Raw genomic sequence first — 11929 nt, 5'->3', positions numbered from 1 at the left:
TTCTGTGTAGCCTGTTCTCAGGTAGATTTCTTAGGGCTGCCTTCTCTCTCTCTCTCTCTCTCTCTCTTTTTTTTTTTTAAAGATGGGGTTTTACCATGACGGCCAGGCTGGTTTTGAACTCCTGACCTCAGGTGATCCACCCACCTTGGCCTCCCAAAATGCTAGGATTACAGGCGTGAGCCACTACGCCCAGCCAGGGCTGCCTTCTCATGAGATCAAAACCACCTCCTCCTGGAGGTAGTAAAGACTTTAACCTTGTTTAAGAAGAAGTTTGGCCTGGCTTTCTCCTCCTGGAAGGCAATCTGTTTGCCTGGGAATCTTCAGCTAGCCAGAGAGTAACAGTGTGATTTGGGGCTTAACGCTAGGCTTTTTAACCCCAGGCTTGGGATTACATGGATATCACTTAACCAAGAGGCTGATATCAACTAGGAAAGCAATCAGTCAATCACACACATGCAATGGAGCCCAGTCAAAGTTCTGCGAGCTGCAGCTAAGTGAGCTTCCCCGGCTGGCAGTGCTTTGTGTGTGGCCACACTTCAGTGCAGGGCAAGTAATGAGGCCTGACTCCACAGGGAGAGGATCACGGGAGGACCTTGAAGCTCCACACTCTAATCCCCAGGCTCCCCCACTGCTCTTCTTCCTGGGCTGATGTTAATCTGTATCATTTCCCTGTAAGAAACCATAGCTGTGAGTACAGTAATTTTTAGTGAATTCTGTGATCCCTTCCAGCAAATTATGGAACTCGAAGGTGGTTTTGGAAATCCCCAGAACTTGCAGTTGGTGTCGGAGGTGACGGTGGCCTCAGGGACTGTTCCTCCAACCTGTGTAGCTCACCTAAGCTCCTGCACCTTCATGACGACCTCTCTGCCAGTTCTTCTCTGTGCCCATGCCCCCATTTTCTTTTCTCTATTATTTATTTGTCTGTGTCTGTATTGCCTGTGTCTCCCGCCCAGAACTGCATCCCAGGGCAGGGCCTGCGGGTGCTCTTCACGTTACCTCCCCCTAATGTTATGCTCCTTAAGCATCATGTGTGTTACATGATCCCTTCTCCTTCATTCACACCCCAGGCTGGACGTGGACCCTAAGAGAAAGTTCGGCATGTGTGTTAACCAAAGCTGCACCCAGCTCATTCCGGGAGCTTTGCTCTTTGTCACTATTCGTTGAATGATCTATATTTTAATAAGTGAAATAATGGGTGTGAAAGCATAAGAGCAGATCAAGAAGGGACAAACAGCACCCGTAGCTCTCCTGCCAGCCTGGGGCTCAGCCGGGCCCCGCCCCTCCCCGCCCAGGCCCCGCCCTCGGCGCCCCGCCTCTCTGCCAGGCCCCGCCCTCGGAGCCCCGCCTCTCTGCCAGGCCCCGCCCCTCGGGGGGGTGCTCCCGCTGGAAAGCGCCGCCGCCTTGTGGGTCCGTGCGGGGCGCGGCGCAGGCCGGGCATGCGCAGAGCGCGCGGGGCGAGGTTGCCGTGGCAGCGCCGGCTCCTGGGAGGGCGGCGGGCGAGGGGCCGGGACAGCGGGGCCTGAGGCGGCGACCCGAGAGCCCGCGGCCCGGCCGGAGGCGGCTCGGAACAGGCTTGAGCGGCGGGGCGGGCGGCCCGGCCGGCGGGGATGAGGGACCGGCTTCCAGACCTGACGGCGGTGAGCCGCGGCCGCGGGTAGCGGTTCAGGCCCGGCCGGGGCGGGCTCTGCAGGGCGGGCGGGGGCTCGGGGCATCCTGGGCGGGGCTCGAGCGTTCTGGGGCGGGGGCTGCGGGCTGGGGTCTCGGGGAGTCCTGAGAGGGGGCTCCGGGCGGGGTCCCCAGGACGGGGTCTCGGGGAGTCCTGAGAGGGGGCTCCGGGCGAGGTCCCCAGGGTGGGGGTCTCGGGAGTCCTGAGAGGGGGCTCCGGGCGGGGTCCCCAGGACGGGGTCTCGGGGAGTCCTGAGAGGGGGCTCCGGGCGAGGTCCCCAGGACGGGGTCTCGGGTGTCCTGAGAGGGGGCTCCGGGCGGGGTCCCCAGGGTGGGGGTCTCGGGAGTCCTGAGAGGGGGCTCCGGGCGGGGTCCCCAGGGTGGGGGTCTCGGGAGTCCTGAGAGGGGGCTCCGGGCGGGGTCCCCAGGACGGGGTCTCGGGGAGTCCTGAGAGGGGGCTCGGGCGGGGTCCCCAGGGTGGGGGTCTCGGGGAGTCCTGAGAGGGGGCTCCGGGCGGGGTCCCCAGGACGGGGTCTTGGGGAGTCCTGAGAGGGGGCTCCGGGCGGGGTCCCCAGGGTGGGGGTCTCGGGAGTCCTGAGAGGGGGCTCCGGGCGGGGTCCCCAGGGTGGGGGTCTCGGGGAGTCCTGAGAGGGGGCTCGGGCGGGGTCCCCAGGACGGGGTCTCGGGGAGTCCTGAGAGGGGGCTCCGGGCGGGGTCCCCAGGACGGGGTCTCGGGGAGTCCTGAGAGGGGGCTCGGGCGGGGTCCCCAGGACGGAGTCTCGGGGAGTCCTGAGAGGGGGCTCCGGGCGGGGTTCCCAGGGTGGGGGTCTCGGGGAGTCCTGAGGGGGCTCCGGGCGGGGTTCCCCGGACGGGGTCTTGGAGCTTCCTGGCGGGGTCCTCCGGGCCGGTTGGGACCAGAGGAGGGGAGGGGAAGGGAGGGTCCCGGCCTTGACCCCGTCTCCAAGAGGGTTCCCTGTCCGTCACTCCACCTGGCGGATTCTATCCGGCGCTTATGCAGCCGGATCCCACCGGCCTAACTGTCGTCCGCCCCTCGGGGTCCCCGCAGCGGCTGTCAGTCCCCGGGGCAGGCCGGGTCCTCTTGCTCGCTGTTTATCCCTTGGGCTTCACGCAGGATCCTGCACCCAGCGGGAGGCAACAGATGGGTGTTAAATGTGAGCGCCTTAAGAGTGCTAGGTGCTTGGGTGGGGCGAGTGCCAACAGCAGCCGGTGTCTGGTCTCCCCAGTAGTTTGCTTTGGGACCTGGACTTGGGTATGTTGACTCTGAACACACCTCGCGCTTCCAGCCAGCCGAGCACACAGGGGACTTGGCGGATGGCACAGCAAATTACTGTTTACTTTAGCAAGGGAAAAGCAGGTCGCTGAAGAATTTGGAAGGATTTTGATGCATTCTCGCGTGTAAAGGTGACAGGACTGTGCATGTGACAGTGAAACTGTAGCGGTGGCCGTGTACTTTCCAGGCTTGTCTTGTCCAGGATGGCTTAGGGCAACGGGAGTAATAACGACTTTCCCTTTACAATGCAGGTGCCGGTTCACGCTGCGTGCGTACACAGGTGCCGCCGCCGGTTCACGCTGCGTGCGTACACAGGTGCCGCCGCCGGTTCACGCTGCGTGCGTACACAGGTGCCGCCGCCGGTTCACGCTGCGTGCGTACACAGGTGCAGTCGCCGGTTCACGCTGCGTGCGTACACAGGTGCAGTCGCCGGTTCACGCTGCGTGCGTACACAGGTGCAGTCGCCGGTTCACGCTGCGTGCGTACACAGGTGCAGTTGCCGGTTCACGCTGCGTGCGTACACAGGTGCCGCCGCCGGTTCACGCTGCGTGCGTACACAGGTGCCGCCGCCGGTTCACGCTGCGTGCGTACACAGGTGCAGTCGCCGGTTCACGCTGCGTGCGTACACAGGTGCAGTCGCCGGTTCACGCTGCGTGCGTACACAGGTGCAGTCGCCGGTTCACGCTGCGTGCGTACACAGGTGCCGCCGCCGGTTCACGCTGCGTGCGTACACAGGTGCAGTCGCCGGTTCACGCTGCGTGCGTACACAGGTGCCGTCGCCGGTTCACGCTGCGTGCGTACACAGGTGCAGTCGCCGGTTCACGCTGCGTGCGTACACAGGTGCCGTCGCCGGTTCACGCTGCGTGCGTACACAGGTGCAGTCGCCGGTTCACGCTGCGTGCGTACACAGGTGCAGTCGCCGGTTCACGCTGCGTGCGTACACAGGTGCAGTCGCCGGTTCACGCTGCGTGCGTACACAGGTGCCGCCGCCGGTTCACGCTGCGTGCGTACACAGGTGCAGTCGCCGGTTCACGCTGCGTGCGTACACAGGTGCCACCGCCGGTTCACGCTGCGTGCGTACACAGGTGCAGTCGCCGGTTCACGCTGCGTGCGTACACAGGTGCCGCCGCCGGTTCACGCTGCGTGCTTACACAGGTGCAGTCGCCGGTTCACGCTGCGTGCGTACACAGGTGCCGCCGCCGGTTCACGCTGCGTGCGTACACAGGTGCAGTCGCCGGTTCACGCTGCGTGCGTACACAGGTGCAGTCGCCGGTTCACGCTGCGTGCGTACACAGGTGCAGTCGCCGGTTCACGCTGCGTGCGTACACAGGTGCCACCGCCGGTTCACGCTGCGTGCGTACACAGGTGCAGTCGCCGGTTCACGCTGCGTGCGTACACAGGTGCAGGCCTTGCTAAGTTGCTGGCAGCCTCGGAACAGGGGTGCTAAGCCCCACAGCCCTGCAACACTCATTGCATGTACTGAGTGTGATGCTCTCTCCTCCGCTGCTAGAATGGAGCTGTTATGTACCCCCGAGCGGGAGAATAGAGAAAATAGCCACTTCCATCATTATCTGTGCTCTCTGGTTCAGACGAGGAGCTCTGGTTGAGAAAGGCAGTGATTTCATCCTTAGGATCCTGAAAATTATGCTTTGTATTCATCCCAAGAAATTTTCTTCGCAGTGATTTTTCTTCCTTTCCTTTTTTATTAATGGACCCGTGTTCCCTGCGGTCCATGGATCAACGTCATGTTAAACACAGCAAATTACTGCTGTGCTGTCTTGCCCAGTAGCTTATCTTTCAGTGCCCTGTAGTGGGAGCTCAAACATTTATTTATTGACGGAATGCCATGACTCAGGCCTGTAATCCTGGCAGTTTGGGAGATCAAGGTGGGAGGGTCACTTGAGCCTGGTGTTGGAGACCAGCTTGGGCGACGTAGGGAGACTTTGTCTCTCCAGAACATTAAAAAATTAGCAGGAGGCCAGTCGCAATGGCTCATGCCTGTAATCCCAGCACTCTGGGAGGCCAAAGTGGGTGGATCACTTGAGGTCAGGAGTTGGAGACCAGCCTGGCCAACATGGCGAAACCCTGTCTCTACTAAAAATACAAAAGTTAGCCCGGACATCCTGGCACACTCCTGTAGTCCCAGCTACTCAGGAGGCTGCAGCTTGAACCCGGGAGGCTTGCTGAGAACCGAGATCACACCACTGCACTCTAGTCTGGGCCACAGAAAGAGACTCTCTCTCAAACAACAACAACAGCAAAAACTAGCTGGGTGTGGAGGATCGCACCAGTAGTCCCTGCTACTCAGGAGGCTAAGCTAGGAGGATTCCTTGAGCGCAGGAGATAGAGGCTGCAGTGAGCCATGACCGTGCCGTGCCCCTGCACTCCAGCCTGGGTGACAGAGTGAGACACTGTCTCAAAAAAAAAAAAGTTGCTGAATGTCATTGAGCGTGAGAGCTGTGGCTATTTTAGCAAAAGATGGCCACATTTATGTGTTGGGGAATAGTAGAAATCCCTTTTCTTGGCTTGAATAGCAAAACGTAAATAAGGCAGTTATTTGTCACTCAGTTTCTGTATATCCCAGCCCTTCCTGACACCGTTAGTGAGAACATGTACATCAGTTTTCTCTAGAATGCTAGAATTAGAAGTCATCTAGTTCAGTACCATCCTGCTTTAGATGCAGCCACTGAGCAGCCAGAGAGTAAATCCATGGAAGTGTCCACTTTTGGAGTTTCTCATCTTGGACAAATAATTTTTTTTTAAAGATGGGGTTTCACCATGATGGCCAGGCTGGTCTTGAACTCCTGACCTCAGGTGATCCACCCACTTCGGCCTCCCAAAGTGCTAGGATTACAGGCATGAGCCACCGCGCCCGGCCAGGCAAATGATTTTTAAACCTCTCGAAACTTTTTCTTATGTAAAATGGGGACAATGATCTCTCTCTTACCCACCTCATAGAGGGAGTTATGAAGCATAAAATTATGTAACATTTGAAGTTCTGGGAGAAGGTGGGAGGGAGAAAGTGCTATGTAATTATAAGTGCTATTAATTACCAGATTTTTTGTTTTTAGGAAGTTACAAAAAGCAGCCTTCTGGCTGGGCATGGTGGCTCTCACCTGCAGTCCCAGCACTTTGAGAGGCTGAGGCAGGCGGATCGTTTGAGCTCAGAAGTCTTTACAAAAACATACAAAAAATTAGCCAGGTGTAGTGGCATATGCCTGTGGTCCCAGCTACTCAGGAGGTGGGAAGATTGCTTAAGCCCAGGAGGCAGAGGTTGCAGTGAGCCAAGATTTTGCCACTGCCCTCCAGCCTGGGTGACAGACAGCCTGAGAACCTATATCAAAAGAAAAAAGAGCCACCTTCTTCCTAGTATAAAATAGTTAAAACTTAATTTGAAGTTTAATTACTTTTAATATTTAAAAACCCAACTTAAAGTTACCAGGTACAAGTTTAGTTTTTTTTCCCCCTTAGGAAATGTGTCCTTTGCAAGTAGTTCTTGGAGTAGTTGAATGTGTGTTCACAACCATGCCTCTAAATGGCTAGTGTTTTTTCTAGGTAAAGTTTCATATTTTGTTGGTTAAAATGCCTCATCTACAGTGTCCTTGTTAATAAAGTATTTGCGATGCTTCTAAAAAGTTTCTTTAATTAGCTGTTGTTGCTTGTTCCTGAGGAAAATGTACTTCTGATAATTACATGGAAAGGTCTTAAAACTTAATTTGCTCAATACAATTTGTATTGACAGGTTTAGTTTCTACCAGTCGTTGGGGCATAGAAAGGTTACATGACTTGCTCCAGATCTCTTAGACTCCAAATCCAGAAAGATAGTTCTGATTTACAGGAAGTAAAAGACGAGCTTATCCAACAGGCTTGAATGTCAGGTCTCTACCAGATCACGTGCTGGGAGCAGAGAGACACCGCACTGAATTGAGCTCGGGGGGCTGATGCATGCAGCCCGGGGAGAAAGGGTGGCTGAGGTGTAATGAAATTCCCTGTAGGATATAAGCAAAACTGCTCTTCTATAAGGTAATGACCCCAAACATTTACTTACTTCTAAACTAAGTTTATGCACATTGATAGATTTGTTATAGTGAAGAATAGAGACACTACCCACTTCATCTGTGGGAATTGTTTTCATGATAATAATAAATACACAGTAGCTATGTGGTGTTCTTAGTAGCCCTAAAAGAAATGAAAACATTGTTTTTCATCCTGGGTTCAAAGTGATGAATTGCAAATATAGTCTCTCTTTTTTTTTTTTTTCTTTGAGACTGTGTCTTACTCTGTCACCCCGGCTGGAGTGCAGTGGCACAATCACGACTCAGTGCACCCTTGATCTCCCAGGCTCAAGCCATCCTCCCACCTCAGCCTCCCAAGTAGCTGGGACCACAGGCACATGCCACCATATCCAGCTAATTTTTGTATTTTTTATAGAGATGGGGTTTCACTGTGTTGCCCAGGCTGGTCTTCACCTCTGGAGCTCAAGCAATCCACCCACCTTGGGTTCCCAGAGTGCTGGGACTTCAGGTGTGAGCCACCACGCCTGGCCTGCAAATATGATTTCTTAAAGGGCGGGAAACACTGCTCAGATATTTTTAAAAAGCTAATTTTAGACAGCTCATGTTTGCACATGTGGTGCAGAATGTTGTATAGTGAAGATTCAGGTTCCAATTTTTAAAATAAGAAGATTAAAAAACTTAATTGGGGCCAGGCACGGTGGCTCACGCCTGTAATCCCGGCACTTTGGGAGGCTGAGGCGGGTGGATCACGAGGTCAAGAGATCGAGATCATTCTGGTCAACATGGTGAAACCCCGTCTCTACTAAAAAAAAATATATATACAAAAATTAGCTGGGCACGGTGGCGCGCACCTGTAGTCCCAGCTACTCAGGAGGCTGAGGCAGGAGAATTGCTTGAACCCAGGAGGTGGAGGTCACGGTGAGCCGAGATCGTGCCATTGCGCTTCAGTCTGGGTAACAACAGCGAAACTCTGTCTCAAAAAAACAAAAAACCTTAATTGGAACTTAAAATACTAAGAATTTCATATATGAATATAATTTTATATATGCATATATTTACAGTTTAGAATTTCATAATTTATGAAATCCTACCAAATTTTTATGTTTTGTGTGTTCTCAAATGGTTCCTACAGTTGGAATCTATAGTTTATTCTTAAGTATAATAGGTGTACTCATTTGTAGATATAAACATGTCCTTTGGTTTGAAGAGCAAAATAACTTTAAAAAATATCTGAGCAGTGTTTCCCACCCTTTAAGAAATCATATTTGCAGGCCGGGCGTGGTGGCTTGCCTGAAGTCCCAGCACTTTGGGAGCTGAAGGCGGGTGGATTGCTTGAGCTCCAGAGGTGAAGACCAGCCTGGGCAACACAGCAAAACCCCATCTCTATAAAAGTACAAAAATTAGCTGGGTGTGGTGGCACAGATTAATCACTTCTTGTTTTTAACGTGGGGTCTATTTTGAATATAAGGAGTAGAAAATCTAAGAAATAATGGATCCATAGAAGAGGTCCCCAGGAGCACACATCATCTGTCGCCTTGTGGTGGTGGCAGGTTCACTCCTGCCTCTGGACTGATGTGCCCCCTCCTCCTGCCCTTGCGGGTACTATTCCCTTTGTCGGGACTTCTGGACTTCTCCCTCAGCACATTCTCTCTTGCCTTGAACCTTGTTTTTTTGAGATAGTCTCTGTTGTCCAGGGTGGAATGCAGTAAGCACTATCTGGGCTCACTGTGACCTCTGCCTCTAGGGTTCAAGCAATTCTCCCGCCTCAGCCTCCCAAGTACCTGGAATTACCAGCATGCATCACAACACACAGCTGATTTTTGTATTTTTAGTAGAGACGGGGTTTTACCACATTGGCTAGACTGGTCTCGAACTCCTGACCTCAGGTGATATGCCTGCCTTGGCCTCCCTAAGTGCTGGGATTACAGGTGTGAGCCACCATGCCCGGCCTTACACCCTTTTTGGTCTCAGGTTAGGTATCACCAGGATGCTCCTCATATGTTCCAGAGATGGCCCGTCTTATCTTGGAACATTCTGAACACAGATGCAGTCCTGCTTTTTCCTGTACCCTTCCCCGGGCTCATCAACCTTTTCAGGGAAGACGCATGCTGTCCTTTGTGCTCTGAAGCCTCAGTGTTCAGCATGGCGCCTGATCCAGAGCACCTGCCAGGTATTCGTTAAATCGGTGTGTTTCCTGAAAATACCTATGGTGAGACAAATGTAGATGCCACTGGAATCTCTTGTTTTCAAGGCCTTTTGGTTAAAAGGGACAGAAACCCGTCAACCAGAGCAAAAAGGGGAGATTTATTAAAAGATAGAGTGGGCTGGGGTGGCTCACACCTGTAATCCCAGGATTTTGGGAGTCCAAGGTGGAAGAATCACTTGAGATCAGGCGTTGTAGACCAGCCTGGCCAACATGGCACAACCTCATCTCTACTAAAGAAGCCAGAGTAAGCTGGCTTGGTAGTGGGTGCCTGTAATTTCAGCTTGGGAGGCTGAGGTGAGAGAATTGCTGGAACCTGGGAAGCGGAGGTTACAGTGAGCCGAGATCCTGCCACTGCACTCCAGCCTGGGTGACAGTGAGAATCCATCTCTTAAAAAAAAAAAAGGCAGATTGATTTGTCCCAGACCTTCAGGGCCCGTGGTACCGTCAGCTCTCACGAGGGATGGAGTTAGGATACCACAGGCCACCCAGGTCATTCCTGTCCTTGTGTCTTGCCCATTTTGCTGTTGCCGGGCCTCATTCTGTGTGTCTCTGTTTTTTTTTTTTTTCTTGCTTTCTGTCATTTGTGTGTACTTTCTCCACTCTCCTCCCCCTTGTCTGTGTCTGCCCTTCTCTTTCTCTTCATTCATTCAGTCATTCATTCGTTTGTTGGCCTGATCATCACCAACTGGCAGTGTGTGCCAGGCGCTGCTGTGGGCAGGATGGCTGGGTTGTGAAAACACAGAAGTCCTTGCTCTCATGGAACTTGCAGTTGGGAGATAGCCAGCCAGCTAAGCAGATGAATAAAGTTGCTGGGAAGGAAATAAGCAGAGTGAGGGTGTGGGTGTGGCTGGTCAGGCGGGTCAGGAGGCCACCCTGTGAGCTGAGCTGTGGATAAGAAAGCGGCTGGGGGAGGGCGCCCTGGGCAGAAGCCACAGCAAGTCTGGAGGCCCAGGGTTGGGAGCAAGGTCATACAAAGGACAGATGCTGTTGGTGGTGAGTGGACGGTCAGTAGTGTGCGGAGGTGAGACATGAATTTGCTGGAGAGGTCGTCTGGAGCCATATCACGTGGGTTTCTCTTTGTCTCTGTGACCTGGTGGACGGGGGCTGCCCTCAGCTCCCAAGTTTAAATGCCCGCTAGTTTAGGCTCTCCTGGCTTCATTGTGTCAGTTCTGAATCTCATTCCTGGGGTGAGGCTGTGTGCTGGGCCCTTGGTAGCTCAAGGTTAGCCTGGCAGTGTCTCATGTCCACGTGCCGTGCTGGGGGCATGTGATATATTACAGCTGCTTTGGAGAGCAATTTGGCATTGCTTAGTGAAGCTGAAGATGCTTAAACCACATGGCTCGGTGGTCCTCTATGTGTGTATGCACCTGAAAACCATCCTAATGTGCATGTGGAGACCGCAGGAATGTGGTTCTATTGTGTTATTGGTAATGGTAAATCTTAGGCACAGTGGGAACCTGGATGAATGCGTCGTGGCTTTTTATATAAGGGAGTGTATGCATCAGGTAAGATGAATGTACGGTGTGGTTTCACCTAACGCTAGAGCAATACATCCGAGTGGAGAAATCTGAACGTACAGCTGAGAGAAAAAACCAAAATGATTACATTGCAGAGGCAGGCTGGGCACAGCCGCTTATTCCTGTAATGCCAGTGCTTTGGGAGACTGAGGTGGGAGGATTGCTTGGGCCCAGGAGTTCAAGGCCAGCCTGGGCAACATGGCTAGACCTCATCTCTAAGAATAAGATGTGTGTCAAGTCCCAGCTACTCAGGAGGCTGAGGAGAAGGGATCACCTGAGCCCCGGAAGTTGAAGCTGCCGTGAGCTGTGATCACACTACCGCACTCCAGCCTTGATGATAGAGCAAGCCCCCGCCTCAGAAAAAGAAAAAAAATTGCTGAAGTATAATATTATTTACATAAAGCCTAAGTGCCTGTTAAAAAGTTTATATAATATTAATAATGGAAACAAGTGTTAGTAAAAATACGACAAAAATGAAAAAGTGTAACCTTTTCTCATAGGGTATAAAAGTGTAATTAACTGCACAAAAATATGAGAAAGTAGGTTATGTTTAGCACCGTAATTACAAACTGGCCCACAGTCCGCTTTTACGTATTTATTTATTTTTTGAGGCTAGGTCTCTGTCTGTCACCAGGCTGGAGTCCAGTGGCACAATCACCGCACACTACAGCCTCACAGGGCTCAAGGAATCCTCACAAGTGTGCGCCACCACGCCTGGCTAATTTTTGTATTTTTTGTAAAAAAAAAAAATGGGGTATCACCATGTTGCCCAGGCTGGTCTCAAACTCTGGAGCTTCAGTGATCCTCCCAGTTAAGCCTCCCAAAGTGTTGGGAGTTCAGGCATGATGGCCATGCCTGGCCAGCTTTGACCTGTGTTTAACTGCAAGTATCCTTTTTTTACCCAAGTGATTTAATTGTGAAAATTCAAAGTATTCTAGCAACATAGTAGTAAAAGCACTAGCTATATGTCAAGGTTTGTTTTTATTTGCCCCCAATTATTATACGCATGGAAGGTTTTTAGCATGTGTGTGTGAGCAGCATGCAGAACCCCAGGCTTCTGCCCAGCTGTGCATTCTGCCATTTGTGGTGATTCACTTCTGTCGAATTATGAATGATGATTGTTGCGGTGGCAAATTACTCTTTTCTTTTAAATAGTCTCTCAACTGGGAAACGACCTGCTCCCTGTTCCTGACAATAGTATTCATACAGAGAATAGTGATTTTACTATAATGCT

General features: G+C 52.5%; 1 protein-coding gene across 7 annotated transcripts in view; it reads left to right on the top strand.

The window, feature by feature from the left end:
• Nucleotides 1-1436: 1436 nt before the first annotated feature.
• STX2 (syntaxin 2) overlaps nucleotides 1437-11929 on the top strand; it is a 57597-nt gene continuing 47104 nt past the window's right edge. For all 7 annotated transcript variants that reach the window (XR_013522222.1, XM_035258198.3, XM_035258202.3 and 4 more), the window contains exon 1: nucleotides 1437-1637. Coding sequence is in view for 6 of the 7 variants with exons in the window: in XM_035258198.3 (XP_035114089.1) it covers nucleotides 1608-1637 (30 nt within the window). In the remaining variant the exon portion in view is untranslated. The remainder of the gene's footprint in view (nucleotides 1638-11929) is intronic.

Source organism: Callithrix jacchus, chromosome 9, assembly GCF_049354715.1.
Source record: "Callithrix jacchus isolate 240 chromosome 9, calJac240_pri, whole genome shotgun sequence".
NCBI lineage: Eukaryota > Metazoa > Chordata > Mammalia > Primates > Cebidae > Callithrix > Callithrix jacchus.
This window is presented reverse-complemented; position numbering and strand designations above follow the sequence as displayed.